Here is a 27,195-nt window from a genome sequence, read left to right on the forward strand (position 1 = left end):
CGAATATACTTTATCTCTATACGTATACTATCATCTATAAAAGCGCTTTGTATAATTTTTACATGAAAAAATTCAGTCAAACACGAGAAAAATATTCAAAATGCGTAATTTTTTTTTTTTAAGCGCACACATTTTCAAAGCCTCTCTCTTGTACATTAGATTATTAGATATATAAAGACTTAAAATCAGATATATTCAATTACTTACTACTATTTTCTATAGTCTATAATATAGTCAAGAATCTATACTATGCTTAATTTCATTTGAAAAAAGCATTTTTGACACTGTATCAAAATTTTATCAAAAATTGAAAGTATTCATTGTAATCAAGCAATCAACCAATCTTTATAAGCATATAGGAAATTTCTGAAATGGAAACAATGAAAAATTTGGTTTTCAAAGAAGTCATTTAAAAATATAAGGTTTTTGTTCTTACATCTTTATTTAAAAACAAAATTAAAAGAAGAATCCAAGTATTTTCCCTCCAAGATGTTTCCTCCTAGCTTCCTCATGATCCATGATTCCTCCACTAGTGGTCAATACGACATATCTGAAATGTAAATACAATATATATATATATATATAATATAATACAATAATATATGTATTTATAGTCTTGCAATTAATTAAAACTTTCTGTCTTCAATTTTTTTGTTCATTACTAACATTTGTTATTTTATTATGCATAATTATCTTAGTAATTTGTTATAAATAACTAAGAACTTATAAATAACAATAGAATTGTATGCAATATAAAAAAAAAATATATCTTTATCATCATTTATAAAGTAAAATCTCTTGATAGACAAACACTTACCCAAACTGTCGAGAAGGTAAAAGATTGTTAGTCCATTTCTCAATGTCATTGATTGGTACATCAAATCTGGGAGAGATAACACCACATTTATTTAATCTCCCAGTAAGATTCACTACCACTTTTCCACTGCGGTGGTCATCCACAATTTCAAACTCTCCTATGTATCCTGTATACAACAAAGATATTAATTTGAAGTATGATTTTAATAGTGAATTCGATTGGATGCACTAGTGCGCACTGAGTGCATATAAAGGTTTATCACTCACAAGTTTACAATGACAAAAGTAATTAAAAAAGGAAAATAATTAATAGTAAGAGCAATTATAGTTGTTCAATATGAATAATGATAATATAATAACTCTTACTATTAATATTATTTTACTTTTTTAATTATTTATGTCATTGTAAAATTGTGTGCAATAACCTTTATGTGCACTCAGTGCACACTAATGCATCCAACCGAATTCGTTATAAGTTTTTCCTTTTCGTACATTTAAGAAAAAATATATATAGATAAATATGTATGAAATTATACATTATATGTATATGTATCATATGTATAATAAGATGTATGTTATATTATAAATTTTTTTTATGCTAGGTATAAATGTAGACACTTCTGTCTAAATCAAATGTATACACTAAGTGTCAACATGTGTATACTGTTTTAAATGCTACACATCGACATTTAATGTATATACTCAATCTAGATGCAAGTGCTTATAAGTCTAAATGTCTACTTAACATTATACTAGATTTACTCACCATGCTTCATCATGACAGTCAAGAATTTGACAATCACTTTGGAGCAGGGCCTCAACAATACCTGCCGCTTCCCACGTTTCTCGGCATTGTTGATGGACTTTAGAGCATCACTGAGAACGTTCATACGCACCATGACTGAAAATTAAACGTGATGTGATAAGTATCAATCAAACATATACACTTGCACTAATATCAAAATTATCCCACTATAATTATCTTATAAAAATCCTAATTTTTCAAAGATTTTATCATAAAGATTTAAGTCAATTAAATTTATTTTACTGCACATCAATTGATGGAAAAATATGACTCTAAAATAAATAAAAACTATTGTATTTCTATTCGCAAAATGTGTATTCCTTTAATTTTTTTCTTGTAATAAAATCTAACCTAATCTAAGCTGATCTCTATGAAAAAATATAAATAAACGATTATGAACTAATTATTGCATAAAGTATAGACAAAAATATAAATAAATCGATAGTTTCGTAATCCTAATTATTGCGCTTTCGTATCCACACAATACAACTTTATCGAATTTAAATGAAAAGCAACTGCGTGGCAGATGCGACAGATCGCACCGGGTCACTTTGCATCTCAATATCTCGCGGACACTTCGTCGAAATCGCGAAATATCATCACTGGGATACGCGAACGGATTAAAGAAGCCTTCACTGTATTAATAAAAATCCGATGGGTTTTATCGCGAAAGATTACCTGCGATTTATAATTTGTTTATCACGGAATCATACACGTTCGATTGCGCCCATAAAGAGAAAGAAGAAGCAAGGGACCAGCATTGCTAGAGTTTTTTTTCACGCATGCGCCTAGTTGAAATTCCGCAGTGTTGCCATCTTAATAGAAAAATACTATTACATGGCGCGAAATCTATTTGTACATAAACATGTGTATATTGCGATTTTTAATCAAACGACACATAAGTTTTATTCATGTGCATATCACTGCTCGCACATGATATTTTCTTTAATTTATAAATATGTACATACACGTTATTATGTAGTATATAAGCATTCTTTTATATAATCTGTTCTGGATATTTTTATATTATACTAAAATACAATAATTTATAAAACTAATAAATTATTTTTTACAGATTTATTTATAAATATGTTATAGATAAATACCTTTCATATAAGTTATAAACATTTTATGCATAACGCACATGATTTTTTATATAATCTGTTCTGGATATTTTTATATTATACTGAAATAAAACTATAATAAATTATTTTTTACATATTTATTTATAAAAATGTTATAGATAAATACTTCTCATATAAGTTACAAAATATTTTATGCATAACGCATGTGACACACACACATTTACACATACAGTATATATATATACACTTCTTAATTTTAAAATAATTATTATATATATTATTTATTGCCTTTACAAGTTAAACATTGGATCTGTATAATTCATTATTAGCCATAATAAGCCTTAAATTTTAATCATTATCAATTTTTCATTTACAGTTCGAATTCTTTACATAGTTTTATAAACAAAATATAACCAAAAGAAAAACAGAAACACATTTTTGTTCTGCACAAAAATATTCGACAAAGAAAATATTTAGTCTTTAAAAAATAATCCTGAAGTAAGACAATTGACTGATATAAATTTTAATCATTATCAATTTTTCATTTACAGTTAGAATTCTTTACATAGTTTTATAAACAAAATATAACCAAAAGAAAAACAGAAACACATTTTTGTTCTGCACAAAAATATTCGACAAAGAAAATATTTAGTCTTTAAAAAATAATCCTGAAGTAAGACAATTGACTGATATAATACATAATTGTGTATCTAATCATCATATAAGTTATAAAGTTCTGCAAGTATTTTACCTGACAAGCAAGCTTTTGCATCACCAGATTCAGAATGCAAATCATCGTTATTTGATTGTGAACAACTAAAACGTTTAATATTAGGTGTTAGCAAACAGCTCATACGTGATTTTAAAGCCAGGTATTCCCTCAAAGGTCTCTCTACTTTTTTGTCAGTGCACTTATTCAACACAGGAGTATATTTTTTAACTGATATAATCTTTGTGCTAGACTTTATATTAGTAATATCCAACTTATTTTCTAAATTCACAAAGCTATCATTTTCCTTATTACTCTCGAAAGAAAGATCAATTTGACATGGTGACTGAATTCCAGAATTGTACTTTCCATCTTGTTTTCCAAGTTTCATTAAATTAGTATCAGGCGTTTTATAAACTTCTTCCGGAATATTAGAACTGTCTTCATCAGTATGAATATTATTGCTAATCGTACATAACGATTTTGTGTTTGCATCATTTATTATTTCTATATTATCATTTATATTTTCAATCATCTCCTTTAGAATCTTCTTATCAGTATTACTATTTTCGATTTCCTTTGTTGTTATATTTAACATAGATAATACATCTGTAATATCAGTAAATATTGATTTCAAATTCGGTATTATATCTTCCTCTAGTCTGATAATATCATTTTTCAATTTAGATGCCAAAACTGTGAGTTTTGTTTTATTAAGATTTACACATTCATCAGGCTCATTAGAGCTAGGTTTTAATTTCAAACATGATTGATTTATCGTTTGAACACTTTGTGCGGATTGATGCAAATGTTCTTCATAATTGCTTGTTGTCACAGACAAGCATTTATTTTCTTTAACATTAATTAAATTCTCAGAAATTTTTTCTCCTGTTGTATTGTTCTTCATGTCTGTACAATTTAAATGTAAACTATCTATCCCAAACTGATCATTCACAGAAAATGTTTGCGATGATAAATGTTTTATCACAGTTTGCTTAACTCCTTCGTGTACGACAGAATTCTTACATGAATCAATTTGCACATTTGTATCTCTCACGATGGATGAACAACTTTTAGATATCTTGGATATTCTGGAATACTTATTGTTACACACCGAATGTGCTGTTAACAGGCATGACTGAGGTAATATAGACTTGCTTTGCTTGTTTTTAACATACAAATCTTTTATGGAATTTGGTGGCAGTAAGAAACTTTTTCTTGTAGACAAATGTAAGTTTTCTTCTTTTAAACTACTATTTAAATTATTCTTGCTTGTTGAAGCCGTTTCAGTGTTAACCACAATAGATGGTATTTTGGAAAAGTTTAAATTTCTTCTCACATTTCTCTTATCACGAGATACTTTCACATGTGTGTTTGTCTCTGCAAACAGAACAAAATATAGTTGAATAAATATAAACAAGAATATAATGTAATTCTAACTATAATAAGATATATACATATAAAATGTATAAAGAAAAGAAATTTATATATACTAACCATTCTTTCTTTTATTTGACGCACTTTTCAAATATGGAGTGAGCTTTTCAGGTAAACTAATTTTAACAGTTGAATCTGAAAATTATATTTCATTGCTATAACCTTTAATTTCTTAGTAATAGTTGCTTTCTATTTCTATAAGAAGTCAGATAAATCTCACTTCTTTCTTCAACATCCATGTTAAAAAAAAAAAAAAAAAAAAAAAAAGTAAGATTTATCTGAGCTTTGATGTAGATGGGAAACAACAAATATAATATTCTAAAGCAAAATAATAAATATATATATGTAAATTTAAAAACATTTATATATATATAACAATTAGAAATAATACACATTAATAGATAAAGAAAATAAAAATATCTATATACAAACCATTATTCTTTTTACTCGATGCATTTTTCAAATAAGGAGTAAGCTTTTCAGGTAAACTTATAATTTTCACAGTTGAATCTGCAAATGTGATACATTGATATAATCTTTGTTAATAATATAACACTCTGAAGTAGCATATAATATTTATATTATTATATTATATGTTCAAAATTTTTATATATATAAATTATAAATTATATATATAAAATTATATATATTATATGAAAAATTGACTTACTTATTTGATCATTTTGTAATTTTTTAGATGATCCAATTAATTCTGCAATTTTTACAGGTTGAAGTTTCTTTCTCACTAAAATAAAAAAGAATTATTTAATTTGTTTTAAATAACACAAAGAATAAACTATAATATTAAGATATTACTTAATTTCTAGAATTTTACATGTTATACAAAATGTTATTTGATATACCATGTAACATTCCAGATATCCAAGTGAATTAAAGCATATATATATTTATATTATTAATAATATTAATATTATCCATCAAAACATTTAAATAGTTTTTGCACAATTTATATATGTTAAAGATTATCACGTAAATTATATGTTGATTAATAATATAGCATTATTTATATAATCTATATATTTATATATTTATTTTTAAATGACCCAACCTTAACAATTATTATATATATAAAAATATACACAAGAGATGAACCATTGACTAACCTGACATCTCAGATTGATGCAATGTGGAATAATCAGAATGTTCACTGTCTTGTAGTCGATACATTTTTATTCCAAACTGTAAAATAAAAATACAAACTTATAATATATAAGTCTCATTTTAATAAGAGTTATAAATATGCAAAAACGAAATTCTTTTCATAGCGCTTTAAATTTAAAATATACTATTTACATTCAGTATCATTCTATAAATTCTAAATGTATAAAAATATAAAACATATAAAATATTAAATCAAATTCTCTATAAAATTTATTTTCTGCAAAATGAGATAAATATAAAAGAGATAAAACTATAAAAGTAAATTTCATAATAATCCATACAAACTGAACTTTCTTAAACACATTTTTTTCTAATGAAACAATGCTTACCGAGCACATAGAATTGATTTCGTAGAGTATTTTGTGGAAATTTCTATTCTTTCAAGAATGAATAAGATTACATTAACAAATTGTCCTTTTAATTCATATATTGTTATAAAAATGATTATTCGGTCACATTAACATGAATTCTTTGCAACTTCGTGTTGAGACATCATATTCTTCCTCCTAGTTCGGTTATCTGTATTTTCACATGTTCATTTATTAATGTGTGCTATTTGAATCAACAATATATCTTGCAACAAACGATGTCGTAAATCAAAACAACTGCAATCACTGCGATTCTATATACTATTCCGGATTTCAAATATGTCCACAACATAACGGTCTGCCATCACAAATATAATATATTCAAATGACTTTTCTTATACCATCCTGTAGCAAATCAAGGTTAGATTTATAAAAAAAAAATAATTGGTAGACTCTGTTTCTGTTTACTATTTTGAGCTAAAAACGACGAATTTCAAGGATACACAAACTTTTCGAAAATATTTTGCTTTTCTTTATAAATCGAAAATAAGTGAAATTATTTATTCAATCTCCGAATATTAGATGTATCCTAATTGATTTCTTAAAGGCTCGTCTACATTCCTAGGGACAAAAATAGCTTCGCCCGAAGTCACTAGAAAGCGCGCTCTCCTATTGGCTATTAAGCGCAAGGTGAATTCTCACGAATCGCGCCTTGAAAAGGAACGCACTTCGCGTTTTGGAGCACGTTCACTCCACTTACGTATATGTATGCACTTCACCACGTCGAGAAAGAAGCTCGTTCAGTCAGATCGCCGAGCGAGCAGCAAGTGGACGCGCCAGTGGGATTCGACTTCGACGAGACTTGGTCCCGTATTAGTCGTCTTGGTAGCCCATTTCCTCCATCTCTCCATCGATCGGTTCGTCGATCGACGACCTGTCAATCTAAGCCCGATCTCGCGTCACGCCGTATCCTCGCCTTATATCCATACCGTGACTTGTGCTGTTTCTCTACCGTGTCGCGTATCCTGTGTCGTCGTCGTAGGGTCCGCCTCCTGCGGGGCCGCGATCAGTCCGTACGGTATCCTCGTCGCGGACCGGTGCTCGGGGAAGACTCCGTCGTCGAGAGACCCAGAGAGGGACGGGTCGTTCATCTTCCATCGGTCGCTGCATACACCGTGGCGCCGTGACGTTAACGGAGGGCCACGACTCCGGAATCATCGAAGTCGTCATGCTGTCAATCGCGGTGGTCGCGACAAGAACGACGACGACGACGACGACGACGACGTTTCCCGGGTCGAAGGGACGACACGCGACCTTCTGCTGATGATGGGGCCGTCAGTCGAATGTTTGGTCCTCAGATCCTGCTCCGAGGATAAATAAAACGCGAGGATACTTGCGGACGAGTACGACGACGTTCTTTTCTAAAGGTAGACGACCAGGCTCAGGATGGCGTCGACCTCCAGCAGCACGTCGCCCGACGTTCAGGTGCTGATGGGCAAGGGCAAACGTGGGGCAGCCGCTTACATCAGTCTGACAACAGGTCGGGACACTGGCGTTTGCCCGCAGTATCTCAACGAGCTGCTGGACGTCCTGCTGAACCCCAGCAAGCCCATCGACGATTGGGAGACCATCGACTGGTGCAAGTGGCTGATGGCCGGTGGCCGCACGCCCGACGAATTCGCCAGTACAGGTGGATATACCGCGATTATGGTCTTATCTCAATGAGATTAATAGAATTTTATAGAAAGGTACCGTTCAATTGTTCAATTGTCACCCAGATTTATTGTCTAAACAGTTTACGCAGCAAAATTCTTCACTTTCTGGCTCAAAGTATGTAAAAAAATTATGCAGCTCTTTGTAAAAAAATTCTTATTCATCGTTGTTATTTTTCTTTTTTTTTATTTATTCTTTTAATTATTCAGCGATGCGATGAAATATGGAAAATTATTTTTATATTAAACACTTAGTTGTAAACATGTAGCTTGTAACAAGTTATTAACATTTTATGTACACATGAAACTCTATCAACTTATGAAGAGTTTATCTTTTATTAACATATTTAACTTCTTGTATTAGAATTGAAGTAATATCACAGTGTAAAGTTCACAAGACAACAAAATTATTTTTGTAAATAAATAGCAGTTTATCATTATGCAATATTTTCAGTATTAATCATTAAAAATTTATATTAGATATATATTTATCATAATCATAAAAATTGTAAAAATGTACATTTACAAAAATTTATAAGTACAATTATTAATGCATTAAATATTTAGATTATAGTTGCAGTTGTGATCTAGTTGTTAATTATTTGATATTTTATTTAAAAAATTATAAAATGTGCAACATTTAGATGCAAAAGTTTATGAGCAAATTTTGTTTTTTTAATTTAAATAATGTCTTGTGAAAACATTAAAATAGGAGTCATCATAAATTGCTATTGAATTAGGAGTTATTGAATTAATTGCTTTTAATTATATTTTTTATTACAGTATAAATATTTTAGTTGACATTTATTTACAAATATTACAGGTTTTATAAAAAAGTGTAGATATAAATATACACAATTTGCGTATTTGGCAATGCTAAATTTTTCAGATAAACATATAGTTATGAGAAGACAAGTATAGAGTTACATCTATAGTCGGACGAATTTAACCTAACTTGTGTTATAAAAATTACATTGTAGTTTTGTTCCAAATGTTACATAAGGCTAGTTTTAAGAAAGCTAGTTTTATTGAAAAAAATATTTATTATAGATTTATATACATTTATTTAGATTTATATAAAAATAATATAAAATATATATAAATATATATAAGATGTATATACACATCAAAAGTATATAGAACTACAGCATTACTTATACTTACAAAGTATCAAAACAGTTTTGGAAAAATATATATATATATATATATTTTTGAAAGGTATTTGTCCAGATAAAAAAATTAACGGTATATATTATTGCTATCTCAATTAAAGTCAAATGTTAAAAATCAAGGGGTCAAATTTTGGCCAACATTCATTTTTTGACTTTTTGCATTGTGTAATGCAAGTCTTAAATCTAGAAAAATATTATATATGTACATTCTGTTCATGAAACTGAATAGATTGATACCAAACATGATTCAAAAAGTCAAAAATTGAATGTTAACTAAAATTTATAATAAATTTATATCTTACATAAATAATAAGAGTGCATTTTTACATTTATATTATTAAGAATAATTTAATTGTAACTTTAAATATACCAGAAACAAATTATTTTCATTTTTACATATATTTAACATTTATATTTAAATATTAGAATGTTTTAATAAAATTAATAAAAATTACTAAACATTACTAACACAAATTACATTATTATAAAATATCATAGAATATATTCTAGAATTATTTTCTAGAATAGGAGTAAGATATTTATTATAGACACAAACACAAGAAAGTTACACTCGTTTTATTTACTAATCAAATTCTTGCTTTTTTTCAGTACGTACCTATGACAATGCTACTACTTGTGGTCTGGTGTGGACACCAAACTTTGTAGCATATCGCTGTCGTACATGTGGCATATCTCCCTGTATGTCCCTGTGCACTGAGTGCTTCAAAAAGGGAAATCATCATCGTCACGATTTCAACATGTTTCTCAGTCAAGCAGGTGGTGCATGTGACTGTGGTGATACGTCTGTGATGAAGGAGACTGGGTAAAATAATTATTGAAAACATATTACAAAGTAATGGAAATTTGTAGAATTTACTAAGAGCAATTTGACTTTGTATATATGCATATGTATATCTTCATGTATATCTTAATTTTTTCAAATGTTTATTGATACTTTGTTTCTTATATAGAATAACTCAATTTACCAGCAATATCTTGACCAGTTATCACAGATTTCCTTGCTGAGATTTGCTTAACATATTTTCTTTATTGCTAATTTGTTTTTTGCATTACAGATTTTGTGATAGACATGGGCCAAAGGCAGCTGTAAATAAATCAGTCGCACCATCAGATCTGATGTGTGTAGCCGAGGCAATGATGCCCAGAATTATTCTTCGACTTATACAACATTTACGTGAGAATTGGTAAGTTAGACATTATCCTTTCAACAGAAAATTTTTATTAATCTTTTGAATGATGAGTTTGTAGTAGAAAGTTTTTTTGCTATATTTTACAGAACCTATATACAATTAGTATGTAAAGAAAGTTTATCTATTGTTTAACGTTCTTATCTAATATAAATTGATACTTATATATATATATATTTTCGAAAATTACATAACTCATACGTCATATTACTTAAAGAAGCTACACTTTAAATAGAAAATGTTTTCTGATCTTATTAGGACTTTTCTAATTTTGAGATTTAAAATACACTTGTAAGCTTTTGAAATTATTTTTAAATTATTTTATACATATGTAATTTTCAATTAAAAGAATAATATTAAAACAAAATCTCAATAATGTATGTTAGTAAAAATATTAATAACTTATTATTCTTTTATGCATTTTAGTAAAATGGGTGTGCCAGATTATAAAGGTGCTATACATGAGGCAGATTCATATTTGACCATGTTGCTCGATTTGAACAACATGGGCGCATTAATGAGACACGTTATGACATCAGCTCTCACGAATCCGCAAAAGTACCGAGGCCTTATGGATCCTTCGGTCTTAACGGGACAATCCGAGTACGATAGCTATTGTCAAGATAGCAATAAAATATATCAGCATGCCGTAAAATCGTTACCGAATCCAGAACCACCCGATGAATATAAAGGTAAACAATGTAATCGATATTGCGATACGAATTCATATTATGGATATTTTATTTCGTGTAAATTTCAATAGCTTCAATAATAATTTCTAATACAATTGAAGCACGAAATAATTTGTATACGCGTCATAATCCGATCTTACATTTAAGATTGTTTTAAGTCCAAGCTTGAAATGCTACGCAGTCATTTGATTGGTTGAATGGGATCTTAAGTCAACCTCCGACCAGACTTAAGACGATCTTAAATATAAGATTGAACTATGAATACCAGCCATAATGACATTAATTGACGCGGTTTGTTTCATTTCAGAATGCGTGTCGCTTCAAGAACATTTAGAGCACACCACCTTCTTGGAGGAACTGATGTTCTGGACCGTTGCTTATGAGTTTCCACAAAAATTGGTCTGTTTACTATTGAACATGTTGCCGGATCCTGATTACAAGGAAGCTTTAACCCGCGCCTTTGTGTTGCACTATAGTAGAATCTCTATGATGCTCGAACGTTCAACGGATCCTGATACGTTGAGCAATAGAGTAGTGCATGTTAGCGTACAGGTAATTTTATCTTATTAAATTTAGATAACAGACAATATGACAGATTGCTTATTAGTAATCCATGATGAATTATATATATATATATATATATATATATATATATATATATATATATATATATATATAAGGAATATCGTGGATAAAAAACGATTATATATAACTCGAAATACAAATTATACTATTATACTTTTATTCATTATACATTAAAAAATTTTTCATTTTCCAACAAATAGTATTAGAACATACAACGAAGAGAAAATATAGATATTTATTCTAATTTTGCACATAATATGAGAATAAAATTTTCATCTATGTATACATTTATTTCTTTATATATATAAAACGTATTAATTTTTAATTCTTGTAAAATTTTTCAGCTATTTAGTAACGAGAAGCTAGCGTTAAGGATGGTTGATCAGTTGAAATTGTTACACGTTATGGTTATCAGTTTGAAATACATGATGAGCAAAATATTAATTCAAAACACTTTGCATGGTATGTATAGATTATGGAGTTTTAAAATCAGAATAAAGCGGGGAGCACACACTCTTGCGCATAAGCATATGCATAAGAAATTCGATTGGTTGAATTTCTTATGCATACGTTTATAAACCAATCAAGATTCTCATGTTTACGCTTATGCGCCTATGCAAAAGTGTGTGCTCCCCGCTTTAGTCAGAATCGAAACCGAAAATTAATAGAAAGATTTATTTCAGATCCGGATAAAAATTTCCATTATGTCGTGGACTGTGGACGCCAAGTAATGAAGGAACATTGTTACTGGCCATTGGTATCCGATTTAAATAATGTACTCTCACATAAACCAGTCGCAGTCAGGTTCATGAGCGATAATACTCTCTTGGAAATGTGGTTTGACTTTCTATCCATGTTTCAAGGCATGAACGTTAACCAGAGGGAATTAAGTCAGCATGTCGAATTCGAACCTAATACTTATTATGCGGCATTCAGTGCCGAACTAGAGGCTAGTGCGTATCCAATGTGGGCCCTAGTGTCGCATCTTCGGGGACCCGAAAGTGCGACATTAAGTCGACGAGTGCTTAGCTTCTGCCTCACAGCTTTGCAAGATTGGCTAGATGCCGTAAACTACACTCATCCTAATGTGGTGAGTGTAAATTCTTGCTCGTGCTCTGTGTATATGTTATATATGTTGGAAAATTACTTATACATGTTCTTTTTCACTTTTTTTAGAGTGATAGTTTGCAAGTGTCGTTTCATCTGCCGCTTCATCGATATCTCGCCGTGTTTATGTGTCAAGCGATCAGACAACAAGGAGCGACTCTACGTGAATTATTACCACCCACGGACATGCTGCACCTCCTTATGATGCATCCGCTACGAGTACAGGTGAGTACTTTTTCACTTCTCTTTTAGCTTCTATGGATTCTTCGCGTTTTTCCACGATATATGGTTGACATTGTAATTTGTATAAAATTAACTCTTTAATCCAACTTAAAATTAGAGATTTGAAATAAATGAATTATTTGATTAAATATTTTGTTTGATTAGATTAATGAAAAAAATGATCAAAATGTTTAAAAATCTGCAAAGAATAAGTTGAGGAATTTGTTTTCAATTAACAATTTTTACATGCCTACAGTATATATTATTCGCAGAAATTTAACATATATGCAAATTTGATTTTTATCATTATGGCAATTTATTTTGAGTGTGTGCATATGTAGTTACACAAAAGGAAAAATAAGAGAAAATTCATCATGTATAATATAAAAATATTACAAAGTCAACTACAAAATAATTCTAAATAATATTTGCTACAAAATTATAAACTAAATCTGGGAGACAGTTTACAAAACATTTTACATAAAATTGTAATAAAAAAATGATTATATGATATTTTAATACTAATCTTAAATCTAAAATGAAATAATTTCTTATGTTATAATCTTGAATCTTAATTCTGAAACACATTTTAATGGTAACACAAATCTAGTATGCAAAGAAAATGGCAATAATTTGTCGTAAATACTTATCTACATATTTCTAAATTTACTCATGAGATTTATAAAGTATTGCAAATCGTAAAAATATTGCTAATATTAACGAGAAGTAAATATCGAAACAACCTAATTATATTTGCTGACAAGTTAAAATTTATATCAAACTATAATTATATTTCACACTTATCAATATAAAACTCATTAATTTATAGATCCAGAAAGTTTAATCATTTTTTATGTTTATACATTAATTTTAAAGCTTTATTAAAGTTTTATATTTATAATTTTAATTGATGATTTATGAATTCTTTGATTACTTTAAATTTTAATTAATTCAAAAAATCTTTAAAAAATTATGGACTTTAGTCCTTTGCTATAAATCGACTATTTAATCTTTGAATAAAGCTAATGATTTTAAAATTGATGATACAAATTGTTATTCAATTGCTGATTAGACATGCACTAATAAAAGCACGATTAATTTATTATGAGTATTAATAATTAGTATAACGAAATTAATGAGAGAAAGGAAATTTATTTAAATGTAATTACTTAATGTGATTAGCAGGGAAAACTTAAATGTGTAATTAATTGCATGAAATATTAGCTTTATAACAAGGATCTTAATTCTTGATTAGATTTCCATAGAAACAAGATGTACATGATACAATAATCAATAACATGTCTTCTATATTTCTTAAACTGAGAAGCCATTTTCATAATCGCATTTTTATTCGAAATATTGAAAATCTACAAAAGTGGAGGAAGTTTGAAAAGTAGAAATATTTTTACCTATATTTCGAATGTTAAATTTTGTATGACAATACTGATTTTTCTTCATTATGTGTACTTAAAAAAAATTCATTTTTCTCATAAAACTAAAAACTTTTCATCTTTATTACTTTATACACAACGATTCGACACGTTGTGCCTTCACGTTCACCTTGATACCTATATTGAGGTTCTTGGTGCATTTATATATATATAGGTATATTTATATGTATATATATAAATCACAGGTTTTTAAATCGTGTTATTTCGATTAAAAAAAGACTCTACACGGCTGTTATCTCGTTCGGAGTCTCGAGAACTGGTGGTGCTGGTGGCAAGTCGACTTGTAGATGCGGCGCGAAATCGTAGGTGATCAGTTTCAGGGCGGCGAATCCGCCAGAACCCTTACGACCCTTGTGAAAGATTCCAGCGCCCGCGATCGGTACCGGTGGATTTGGTATGATTGGTTGAATATCGAGGAAGGGAACCGTGCTCTGAGCCGCGTCCTTTCGTCGATCACTCGGTGCGAAGTTTAGGTATTGATTCACCTCGGAATCCGGTACATTTTGCACGGGATCGCGAATCGGTATGTCGGGATCGATAAGCTTCAGCTCGGTTCTGAAAGTGCAAAAGCGTATTGAAATTATCATGAAAAATTAAATGGATGATAGAAAAATTAATTAATAAGGCAAACATTTATAAATATATTACTAAAATTTGCATTATAAATAAGAAAGGAGGTACTTTTATACCTTTCAGTAATGTCGTTACTGTACCAGAAGCTCTTTTCCTCAGGTTGAATTAATAATCCGGACGTGAAATTGAACGGAGTCACCTTTATTTCCAAGTTTAATCGGCTTCCAACCATTCGGAATCGAACGCCTAAATCAAATTTTATATTGTATATACAGTATATTTAATATACAATAGTTATATTTTTACGAACGATACATTTCATATTAATCGTATCACATTTTATATTGAGAAATACAGGCCGATTTATATAAAAAATTTAAACGTTAATTAAAATCGATTTTTTAGATTACCTGTCAGGAGATGATCTTGCGCTGATTGCAAATCGTCAAGGTCTAAAGCGCGTTTTTCCCATACCAGTTTGTGGTAATCAATACCACTTTTAACATTAGAATCCATAATTGAAAAGGCATCAATCTGTTGCCACTCGGTCGTGGACGAATTAATTGCTCCACGTGGAAGCAACTGACCTTCTTGGATTTGTATATGAATAATCTGGTTTATCTTCTTCAATCTTATTCCCGTTATGACTCTGTCAATGAGTAGATGTTATATTTTTAACTTAATATTTCATCAAATTGTATTCTATCGATTTCTTTATCGAATCGGCTACACGATTCTTACCTATTATTCGAGATATCAGACATCACGTTTCGGAGACTGAAATAACGATCGGAGCTCGCATTGTGATCGTCGCAATAGCAAAAGCAATAACTGCAATGCCAAAAGAGCCATCGCCACCAGCTGTCGACCTTGGTTGTACCTCTGCGACACGTATTTTTGTTCCCGTAAACGAGACCATTCTCATATTCAATATATTCGTATCGTCTGTTGCTGTTTTTATCCTAAATTAATCGAATATTCGAATTAATAATCGAAATATTGTTTTTTATATATATTAGCATTATATATATATATATATATATATATATATATATATATATATATATCACGTATTTCTTTTTAAATATAAGATAGATTATGAAGACTGAACTTGAAGGCTCCACAGAACATTTCTCTTTTTAATTCGACTATATTATTTTTTCAAGATAATTATTCGATATTTTAATTTTCCTATTCTATTATATATAATTTGTTGATTTTTAAATTATTCTTAAATTATAATTAGCTATTTTTTTCTTATTATATACGGGAAGAATTTTCTCTTAAAATTTATCTTGAAAATCATGATATTGGATAGAATATTAATATGAATCATCCCATGATTACCACGATTTTCAGGGTAAATTCTAAGAGAAAATTCTCTCTGTGTATAATATAAATATTTTCAATTTGAATCAAACTTCTCTCTGCTTTTATAATTTATAAATTAGGAAATCATGTATATCTTGAAACTAAAAATACTTACTGACGGACAGATCCACATATCGGAATCGATGTACTCGCAATGCAATATCTTGCCATTACATCGACGTTGTCTTCCACAAAACTGATCCTTATAGCAACTATACACCTTGGTATACGCATAATAAGCACAGTTTTCCTTGCACGTGTTTTCGCTATTCAAATCTACCTCGTTCACGATGTACCCTTGAAACAGCTGCTTCAATTCAGTATAAGTTTCATCTAAACAAGTCGACATCGCGTATATAAATTATAAATTATATTGCAATTGCACAATTGAAAGATATAAATCTTTTTTAAATGATTATCCTATTTGTGGGAAGCTTTACCTAATTTATGTATACTTGGATCACATCTCCAAAGACCTCTCGGAGCAAAAGCCATTGCGGTTTTTACAGCTCTTAATGTCTCGGACGTTCTGATCGCATATTGCTGCTTTAGTGTCTGAATCTCTTCGCTAAAGTTATTACCTGTATTAAATTCAGGGGATTAAATATAATAGTTCACTTATTGAAATCCTACTAGCATTTTTTGGTTCGCATGATCCAAAAATCAAAATTTTGCTTATTTTTATAAATTATTTTGTAGAATTGTGTTATTGAATTTTTAATCTTCCATTTTACATTTAGCTTTCTTCTAGCTTTGAATTTGAAACATCTATTTGTTTCAAGTGGATCACGAGCTCGCGAAAATTGGTCTTAATTGTACAGTGGATTATGTGATGTCAAAATGCTACATATACATGGAACGTATATTTAAACGTAATCGTCGGTGCCAAGTACCTTCGTTGTACAGACGAAGTAGCATATAGGAGAATTGAATCATAGTGTAACCCTTGATCTCCGTCAACGCCACGGTACTGTACAAATTGTACAGCAGTTGCTGCGGCGATTGCATCTCATTACACATTTGGTGCGATGCTTCCTGCATGTACAAAAATACTTTATAGATCTTTCGGAGACGTAAACAAACATGTTGATGCAAATTGAGGCATTCAAAAAAATATAATTAATACACAGAGAGAATTTTCTCTTAGAATTTACCTTGAAAATCATGATAATGCGATATTGGAAGAGTTTCTCTAATTAATATTTATAACAATAAGATATAAAATATGTTCGATTAATTTTACTATGTACATATTAATATTTTTGATTATGGTAAATATTTTAATCAGAAAAACTCATAAAATTCTTCATTACCATGATTTTCAGGGTAAATTCTAGGAGAAAACTCTCTCTGCGTGTTAAAAATATAATATTTATAAAAATTAATATATAAAATTATTTGTGATTAGGAATAAACGTATCAATCTGTAATATTTAGTCCTCAGCAGATTTGCTTTTATAAACTTTCTTGATCTATATACAAAATTCTATTTAAAAATAATTGAAACCGTGCTAGAGTATTTATTATAAAATATATATATATATATATATATATATATATATATATATATAAATCATCGACATATCCACTTGTGCTGAACAACATTTACTTTTTCCTAGTTTATTCGAGAAAACTACGGTATCTCGAAGAATATCTTCCTTATGAAAAATTTTGTTTGCGCAGAATCTCTTAGGGGGATGCAGCAATTTCGGCTATAGGTATACCTGAAAGGCCGCGATGAACAATTTTTCGTTGACGATGAGATTCGCGATGCGATCGAGCGCTCTTGGAATCGCGGCGTTCGGATCCCGCAGGATCGTCTCAGCGAAATTCGCCAGCTGTTTAACATTGACCGGCGCATTCAGGTCGACGATCTCGCGTTGCATCTGTCTGAACACCCCGTACAAGCCATTGATGCCTTTGAGCTCGTTCTGGGCCCGGGCCCAGAGCCACAGAGAGTCCAGGGAGTTCAGGTAATCCCGTCGATTCAGGGGAAACTGCTCGTCCACAAGGTTGCCGAATTCCTTGTACGCCTCGATCAGATGCAAATACTTCTCTCGCTCCTCGACGTTGCTCCATTTACGATTGTTGGCCAGGTCTGCCTTCAGCTCCTTCTCCAGATACAATAGATTCTGTCTGAGTACGTCGATCGTCGACGCGTCATTCTTGATCGCGGCGAAGGCTGTCGTAGCCAACGCTCCCAGTGTCAGCAAGTACGTGAGGTATTTCATTCTTCCTCTTCTTCTCTCGGAGTCAGACCTTCGACGCTGACTCACGCGTTTATAATTCACTTAACAGAATGTCGGTTTCTTTCTCTGTTTACCTTCTCGACAAGTCTCGTATCTAAAGACGTGAAAAACGAACACGAAAATCGCAGATTGGTATTATTATTCACTTTTTTATTTTGATGATGATTATTATTATTATTATTATTATTATTTAATATTTTTATTTATTTATCATTTATGTGTTTAATACATGATTCCAATTCTAGATTTGTGAGATAAAACCGTACGACCTTTACGCATCAATGATCTCGTCATTAAACGGGAAGATGTGTGTATGATCACGGTCGTCGCGGGGTCATGACATAAAAGAGAGGGAGGAGGCTTTTAATGACGCGTTAGTGCATAATCTAGAACAGCTAGGAAACTACTGGGTGACACTGTTTTCCAACGACGAGTGGCTTGGATTAAATAACCACTCGTGTTAACCGCAGAAACATCGTGGAATATTTCACGAATATTTTTCTTTCCTTCTTATTTTCCATCTTCTCTTTTCATTCCTCGTAACTTCCGGTCAACTGTAAGCTCTTCAAAGAACTATGAAACTCATCGTCATATCAGATGACGATTATATAAAACGTATAAATCAGCATATCATATTAATTTATTTTTAGCATTAAAGATTTGAAAGATTAAAACAAATCTGTTTTCTCAATTTTTTTGTATAATATTTTGTATGAAATATTTTATATTATATACAAAGTATTATGTATTAAAAATAGAAGACTCGGAATAATAAATTTAAAAAATGACAGAGATTAATCTTAGAATTGAGAAAATAGATTTTTTTCACACACTTGCAGAAAGTATTAAATATATTCCATTTCTAATAAGCATTTTAACAACACTTGTTTAATATATTTTTTACATAAACGTAAGTAAAATTGACTTTTGGCACCAACAAAAGACGGAGTATCTTTGGTCTTATTCTTATGTCAATATTTTTCACGTCTGTTGTTTCTGATAATAAATGATGAGGAGATTAGATCTCATAGGTTTTAAAATAAAAAATTTCACGAATAATTCTTTAAAAATACGAAAAATTTCAGTCGCTTGTGAAACAAAACGAAAGTTGCGAGAATGAAAATTATTTCCTTAAATCTGGATCAGTCGACCATTTCATTTCAGTGATTAATTATCCGACATTCACTTCAATGTTTCATATTCAAGAGCAACATAAATAATTATTATCTTTTATAACACACACACAAACATAATTGCCTGTCTTGTTATCAATCAATGACCAGTGGATTTAGTAATGGTCAAATAAAACGAATAAAAAGAAAGCTTAAAAGATGCTCAGACACAACAAAAATTACGAAGACTTTAAAATTGAAGGACATTCTAATTTTCAAACGACTTTTAATTATATATTTTAATATTATCAAAGTACCATGGAAAAGCTCCAAAAATTATTTCAAGGATTTCACACAATATTTTACACATTTTTTAAATATTTTCCCGACATTTTAGAATTTTACAATTAATTTCCCAACACCGTGTGCTATTGAAACGACTACATAATTACATAATTCACTTCTCTCGACGTTTAATTTAACGCGTTCTTCGTATATGGTCGTTTACGATCATTGGAGAATACAATTTGAAAGTTCTTTGAAAGGGGACCAAGTTTTGCCAATAAATTGGTGGATGAAGCACCTTTCCGCCACGTTTCTCACGGGCCCACGAAATGCGGGACACGGGTCCCCGCCAGCTATATTGGGTTTCGAGAATGCAGTTCGCGCGTTGCAGGAATTAATGCACAAACTAATACAGGTCGCCGAACACTCACGTTCACCAATCGACCGACCGCACTCGACTGAGTTTTACGTTATGCGTCAATGTCTTCTTGCTCAGCTCCAGGGCCCCCACGGGGTCCTCCGGTTCTCCCCATCTTTTAGTGTCCCCTTCTCTTGCCTCGACGTACTCGCATCCACGAGAGAGTGCATGCGAACGATATTTGCATGAAAATTACTTTTAACGGAAATTATGAGAGCAGTCAATTCTCGTATTTAGATGATATAATATTTATTATGCGAAAAATATCACGGATGTTATATGGACGATTAAAGAAAAGGTCTCGTGTATAGAAACATATTGGAAATTTATATAAGAAGAAAATTAGATTTTATACAAAGAGTTAGCATAAATATATTGTGCATTGGAGAAGTTATTATTTAATTATATATAATTCACACGTCGCAATTCTTTGTAATTTTTATATATTTTTGTAATTGAAATCCCTCGCGTTAAAATGAATCCTTGATGATAGCCAAGTTTGCTGACTAATTATTCTTCTGAAGCTTAGTTTGCGAAAATTATTTACTTTCAATTGCTGATTACTCGAAATTATTGATGTCTCATTTCCATTTAAGAAAACTTAATTTCAGATTAGAGCACCGTGTTAATCCTATATTCTTAAAGATAAAAATTATATGTTGTGAGAAATTGCAGATGATTTTATATAATTATTATGCAATTAAGATTGTAATCTCTATATTTTTTTCAGCTATATTTTAAGCTGCAATCTCTATATTTTTTAACACGAATTAAAGACGATTTGGAAATAAGTTCTATGCTAAAATTCGTATACATTCTTATGTCAATTAACTCGGGACGACCTTATAATCGAACGATTTGCGCTGATTCGTGTTATTTTTCACGTACCCGGAAAGAATGTCGACAAAAATGACAGACTTCCGGCAACGTGAGCCATCCGTTTTTTCTCTTTTTGTGAATAAAATTGCGAGTGAAAAATTGCAACATGCCGAGGCCTCAATGCGATCACTTGATCCAAAGTGCGATACCACTTCTCGGTACCTAATACCCGCTCGTACTTAATAGATACAATGGGGTTCCTGTTACGATGTGTTATCGGACCACGACACTCATTCATAACACGAAGTGCTTATTGCTCGTCGCAATTCAACGTATCATTCAACATATTATTTTTGTGCTTTTGCGCTGTTGCCTGAAACATATTATAGATTCCAACCAGGAATGTCGATTTTGCTTACTCGTTTAGACACGATTACTCATAACATTGCCAGATGACTAATTTCTATATAATGATACGATTTCTCTCTAAACCGACACATGTTTATGCAGATGGTGCATAAGCCGAAAACAATGCTGATATCAATCCCTTCCTGCTTTATCATGCACTCTTTGGACATTCTCTACGAATGAGTTTTTTTCACATGCCTACGCATATATAATTATCATATCACATTACCCTTTGTTACTAAATCTTGTGATAACGGCGGTAAATAATAAATCGAAATGATAAAGATAAGATAACAGAGAATAAAAGAATAGAAGATAAGTGTAATAAAATAGACAATAATCAATTCAGAGAAATAAGGGATAGATTTTTTTATACAATATAAGTAATAAACGCATGCAATACCGTAAAAGTATTTGCCCACCTAGGTAAATTGTGTTTAAATGACTATAAATAAATAAAATTTATCTATTACTCTTTCCGGCCTTCTGAAATCCGACAATTATGTATCTCTTCTCTTCAGATAATTCCTTTTTTTGATCATTTTAATATTACGTGAAAGGAAAAAAAACAGAAAATTATTTTTACAAAATATGCGTTGAAAGATGATGTAATTGATGCAAATCTATATTCTAAAATATCAAATAAACAAAATTTCATGAAACATACGTCTCTGTAGTAAAAACTTAAAAGTACTCTATGAAAAGTATTCTAAGAAAAGAGTCATAAATACCTTATTTGACTTTATAGCTTTGTATATGTTAGTAAACATGCAGTGATATTTATAATATAACTATTGAGAACGAAAGGCAATAGACACAATTTAGTTTTCGAATTTTCTCTTAAATTAAGGGTGGGCAAATACTTTTGAGCGGTAGTGTATGCATGCAATAAAAGCAAATAATAAAATAATAAATAGAATTAACAATATTCATAAAGTGGGTAAAGCGAAAAATATTTTGCACCTGTTTAATGAATATAATGATTCTTTCTTACATTTCGTTAAATTTATGCGTTACGATGCATTCCTCACAGTTGAAAGGATTTTTATCTTTTTTATAGTTCAAGGATATTTAAATGTAATAGGTATAACGCAATGAACTATAGCTTTCAAGAAAGTATGACAGCAAGTCAATAAAATCTTAGAAACTTTCTCCTATAGCAAGTGATTTTGTTTGACATTGTATATATTTGTATATATTATTTAATATATTATTTAATTAAATCTTTTGATATGTTGTACTGTTAAAGAAATCTCTAAAAAAAATAAATTGATGTCACATTATAATTCTTTCTGAGAAGGAAGGATTGGGAATTATTTATATTTATTCTCCAAGTCTAATATCAATCTAAAAATTCATCTACATTTTTTCAATTATATCTTCACAAACTGCAGCATCGCTAACAATAAGACCTACCTGCATCTGATGAGCCAGGAGCACGAGGATGCTTCTGTTGTACACCTGATGTTCGGATGGCACCATCAGCCTGTTTATTGACTTGAGAACGTCTGGAAGTTCCCCTAATCTCGGCGAAACGCAGGATTTCGCGAACTGCACCATCGTGTACCTTTCATATCTGTCCGGATTCTCTGCATACATCTCGAATATGTTGTATAGTCCGTCCACTTGGCCGACAAAATGATCCAGCTCTCTCAAACTGTCATCGAGTCTGCGTTGCATCGGCAATTGGATCAGCAGCTGCGTTAAGATCAAGTCGGTCTTGGTCTCCATCCGTTCCTGATAGTCGTCGATCTTCTTGGATACCCGATCGATGCGTTGACGAAGCTCTTTCTCCATCCTCTTCACGAATAATAGATCGCTCTCTGACTCCTCTCCCTGTCTACCATGCGGACGGATCATCTCCCAGGACTCTAGTATTTCGACTACGGTCTCACGACCGAGTCTGATGAGATCCAGCGCGTCATTCAGGCTGACGTCGAAGCCGTAGCTGACGTTCGTCTGTACGAGGGTCAGTACGAGGATCAGCGTCACGGTTCGAAATTTGGCCATTTCGGGAGGAACATGCGACGAAATTTGAAGATCCAAGATGTCCGGGGAACTATACTGTTGCTGGTGACGCTAACACACCGGGACTGGATGACGACGACCGTTACCAGACCAACAATGAGAGTGGCAACGGACGGATGGTAGATGGTAGGGGATATCCACACCCGCTGCTGTGGGATGTGAATGGAATGAGTTTGTTCGTTTTAGTTACGCTCCTGCTGTACCTCTTTCTTCCCTCTCTTGCGAATATGTGTATGCATTGCGTGTTCATTTCACTTTAAAGCAGAAATATAATATATGTCGAGAAAGACGAAACCTAACGACCTAATGACGAAGAGCTGCCATCGAAAATGTAGAAAAATCTAAGGGACATCTAGATTGAATGCGATGCGCTCCGAAGTAGCCTTAGACGAAAAGGATTTTGGAAAATTTTAATTTCTTTAATAATCGAATATTTAAAAATATATAATTAATTTATAAATATAGATGTATAATAAATTATATGTAATACAAACTTTTAAATATTTGGTTTAAAAAGTAGTACCTTTAAAAAAAGATAGATGCAAGTAAGTGATACAAAACAAATTTCATGAAAGACTAAGATAATGATCTAAAATTTATAAGCAAAATGTTTTGATTAATTGAAATTAATTGAGATTAAAAAGATGGATTATAAATATTTCAATTATTTATTTTATGTAATGTGTATAAATTTTTTTTTTTTAAATTAATAATTGTATTTTGACTGTGAAAAGATTAATTTTTTCTGAAAAAATATAAATCAAATTATGTTATATATAATTTATCTTCTGTGATAATTATTTTTAAAAAATCTAAAGAATCAACATACATATTACAAATTACTATATCAAAGATGAATAAAAATCACTTAGCTGTAAGACAGCTTTATTAAAAGTGTCGCGTATGTTTATATGAAATGCTTATGCAATATGTTCGTATCTCTCTTATATAAGTTTGTATGCTATTGGATTAGATTCTATATGTTATGCGAGATATGAAGCAATTAGATATATGTATATGTCATCAAAAAACGTATTTTGCGACATAATATGACATAAAAAATATATCGAAAAAAAAATTGGAGATTAATATTTTATTCATAGCTTTTTTCGCACATTCTCAGGATGTTTATAATTATCATAATATCATAATCACATTATATAATTAAAATATCATATTATATTATAATATCACAAAACTATATTATTATTATATTATTATAGAAAAAATTTACAGAAAATTATTGGGTTACTAAATAATCCGGTGCACAATATTATATTTTGCAATATATTATATACCCAGATAATATATTTTTAATACAGATGTTGAATTATATATATAAAATAATAAAATATTTTTTGTTTTTGTTTTCAGGTGGCCTTCTATGAGATCTTAAACGGATTATGGGTTCGCAATGGATTGCAAATAAAGGGTCAAGCTATGACTTACATACAATGCAATTTCTGCAACTCCATGGTAGATGCAGATCTGTATCTGTTGCAAATTTGCGCCACGAAATTACTGCCGGATGTCTTTCTGAAAACCATCATCGAAAAGTAATGTCCTTGTTTCATCCTTGTTTCTTTTACTTTGATATCGAATCTTAACACATAATTAAATAAAATTATATATTTTTTTATTTCTAATTCATGATTTTTTTTATAAAGTAGAATATATTTCAATCATTGTGAATTTTTAAATTACATAAATAAATTTATATATTTAAAAAAATGTATACATTAGCATTTAATATATTAAAATAAAATCTATACAGATTTCACGTAAAGGAATGGATGAGTTTATGTCTATATCGTGCTCCGCAAAATGAGTATCTCGAAGGTGAACACGATACGCCGATGTTAGAGAGCTGCCTAACGTTTTTGGCTACATTGGTCAACGTGAGAACAAATCTTGGTGAGGGTCTAACGATTTTAATTAAATATTTTAATTTTAATTAAACATTTTTAAATTATTTAATACATTGTCTTATATAACATCTTAATAGAAAAATAATTAAAGCGATGTACTCTCTTATTAAATCGTTTGCATTTTTTTTCGTTCTAGGTTTATCGGATCCTGAGATGTCCCGTCTTGAAATGGTCACTTTGTTGTGTATGGGTGATAAAACGCACAGCCAATTAATGGAACTGATGCCGGAACGTTGTGGGACCACTCAGAACAGAGACTTTGAATCTGTTCTGGCTGATGTAAGTTTGTCGATAGATCATGTTTTATCTGTCACAATTCTTCATCAATTGTTCATTTTCAAATATTAAATCTGATAATAGATAATAGAATTTATAATATAATTGATAATAAATAATAAATTTTTCCTAACTTTACATTTTAACTTTAAATGACGATTTTAATTATCATTTGCATCGTTTTGCGACGTGTTTACAGGTAGCGCAATATAGAGCTCCAAATCTCGAAGCGAGCGGCAATATGCAGCAAGGTATGTACGGACCGAAGCCTCGCGTGTGGGACGAGCTTTTTGATCCTTTGCACGTTCTATTACGAGCTGTACACAGGAGAGACTTTCAAATATCCATGGATCGTTTTACGGAATAGTACGTAATATTCAGTTGAATGCATATGTCTGTATTTAAAAAATGTTCCATTTAATAGTATATCTTTTAAAAGTATATCTTTTAAAAGTATATCTTTTAAAAGTATATCTTTTATTTTAGTGTGAAACAGTCGGGCAAATTGAAAAACAGTGCTACTCCTTGGCCGCCATTCAGGCATCCCGCTCCGGTGTCGTCGGACTACGACGATCCCCGGATCGTTTTACGCACCAGGGTCTTTCATGCTATGATCTTGATAATACTGTATAAGGCTGTGAATGGACATAATATATCGGAACATGTTATGGCGTTAGCTATTTATCTCTTGGAAATGGCGGTGATTACTGCGGATTCACCGAATAAATCTGTAAGTAACTAATTCTTTAGATAAAATAATTTTTTAGATTATTTGAAACAAGATATCTCTTTAGGTTTCGTAATCTATGTAATAAATAAGCAAGAATTATAATAGTACTTATAATAATTCTTCTTAGACAACAATTCTTATACATCTATCTTGAATTCTATATCCATTTGATTAATTTACATGATATAATCATTTCTAGGTAAGTCCTTTATGTCAATATACCGGTGGTAGTTCTCGGGTGATAAAGGATATGGATTTAGGTGGGTGGTATGAAAGCGATAGTTTATCCGAAAATCTGAGGACAGTGATACCTCGAGTGATTCTAGTCCAAGAGTCGGAGCCAAACAGCTCAGACAGTGAGTATTATGTAATTATATGACATATTAAAAACAGTAAATCTCATTACGATATAGTTTTTTATATAATATGATTTACTTAAGAGAAAACACTGATTAAAAAAATGTTTGAAAACAAATTTATATTCAACATTCAAATACAATATGATAA

The 27,195-nt window shown here is 30.7% G+C and overlaps 4 protein-coding genes across 9 annotated transcripts in view; 1 reads left to right on the forward strand and 3 right to left on the reverse strand.

The window, feature by feature from the left end:
- Window positions 1–418: 418 nt before the first annotated feature.
- Window positions 419–2,385, reverse strand: LOC114942323 (small ribosomal subunit protein uS8A). Its single transcript, XM_029317664.2, has 4 exons — window positions 2,300–2,385; window positions 1,583–1,717; window positions 818–983; window positions 419–550 (listed from the first exon to the last, which is right to left on the reverse strand). The coding sequence occupies exons 2-4, from the start codon at window positions 1,713–1,715 to the stop codon at window positions 457–459; spliced, it is 393 nt and encodes a 130-aa protein (XP_029173497.2). The 5' UTR covers window positions 1,716–1,717; window positions 2,300–2,385; the 3' UTR covers window positions 419–456.
- An 820-nt stretch (window positions 2,386–3,205) lies between these two features.
- Window positions 3,206–6,947, reverse strand: LOC114942331 (uncharacterized). Its single transcript, XM_085482574.1, has 6 exons — window positions 6,364–6,947; window positions 5,977–6,052; window positions 5,523–5,597; window positions 5,285–5,362; window positions 4,913–4,987; window positions 3,206–4,795 (listed from the first exon to the last, which is right to left on the reverse strand). The coding sequence occupies exons 1-6, from the start codon at window positions 6,370–6,372 to the stop codon at window positions 3,417–3,419; spliced, it is 1,692 nt and encodes a 563-aa protein (XP_085338700.1). The 5' UTR covers window positions 6,373–6,947; the 3' UTR covers window positions 3,206–3,416.
- A 160-nt stretch (window positions 6,948–7,107) lies between these two features.
- Ubr3 (Ubr3 ubiquitin ligase) overlaps window positions 7,108–27,195 on the forward strand; it is a 28,496-nt gene continuing 8,408 nt past the window's right edge. Inside the window, exons 1-14 of one of the 2 annotated variants that reach the window (XM_029317669.2) lie at window positions 7,108–8,032; window positions 9,836–10,049; window positions 10,303–10,431; window positions 10,861–11,126; window positions 11,434–11,678; window positions 12,056–12,173; window positions 12,395–12,801; window positions 12,888–13,043; window positions 25,129–25,310; window positions 25,529–25,668; window positions 25,819–25,961; window positions 26,158–26,324; window positions 26,445–26,688; window positions 26,888–27,044. In XM_029317669.2, the coding sequence (XP_029173502.2) occupies window positions 7,789–8,032; window positions 9,836–10,049; window positions 10,303–10,431; window positions 10,861–11,126; window positions 11,434–11,678; window positions 12,056–12,173; window positions 12,395–12,801; window positions 12,888–13,043; window positions 25,129–25,310; window positions 25,529–25,668; window positions 25,819–25,961; window positions 26,158–26,324; window positions 26,445–26,688; window positions 26,888–27,044 (2,812 nt within the window). In that variant the 5' untranslated portion in view covers window positions 7,108–7,788. The other variant, XM_029317670.2, reaches the window with a different exon arrangement.
- orion (chemokine-like protein orion) lies at window positions 14,371–23,865 on the reverse strand. 5 transcript variants are annotated; one of them, XM_029317675.2, is made up of 9 exons: window positions 20,513–20,587; window positions 18,160–18,778; window positions 17,329–17,470; window positions 16,876–17,016; window positions 16,551–16,768; window positions 15,806–16,026; window positions 15,475–15,713; window positions 15,181–15,310; window positions 14,371–15,046 (listed from the first exon to the last, which is right to left on the reverse strand). In XM_029317675.2, exons 2-9 carry the CDS (start codon window positions 18,664–18,666, stop codon window positions 14,713–14,715), a joined length of 1,932 nt encoding a protein of 643 aa, XP_029173508.1. In that variant the 5' UTR covers window positions 18,667–18,778; window positions 20,513–20,587; the 3' UTR covers window positions 14,371–14,712. The 5 variants fall into 5 exon arrangements, with proteins under 5 accessions (XP_029173508.1, XP_029173505.1, XP_029173506.1 ...); XM_029317672.2 differs by having other exon boundaries at window positions 20,380–20,562; XM_029317673.2 differs by lacking the exon at window positions 20,513–20,587 and adding an exon at window positions 20,249–20,373.

This window comes from Nylanderia fulva, unplaced genomic scaffold (genome assembly GCF_048542155.1).
Source record: "Nylanderia fulva isolate GAGA-0341 unplaced genomic scaffold, ASM4854215v1 Scaffold21, whole genome shotgun sequence".
NCBI classification, from domain to species: Eukaryota; Metazoa; Arthropoda; class Insecta; order Hymenoptera; family Formicidae; genus Nylanderia; species Nylanderia fulva.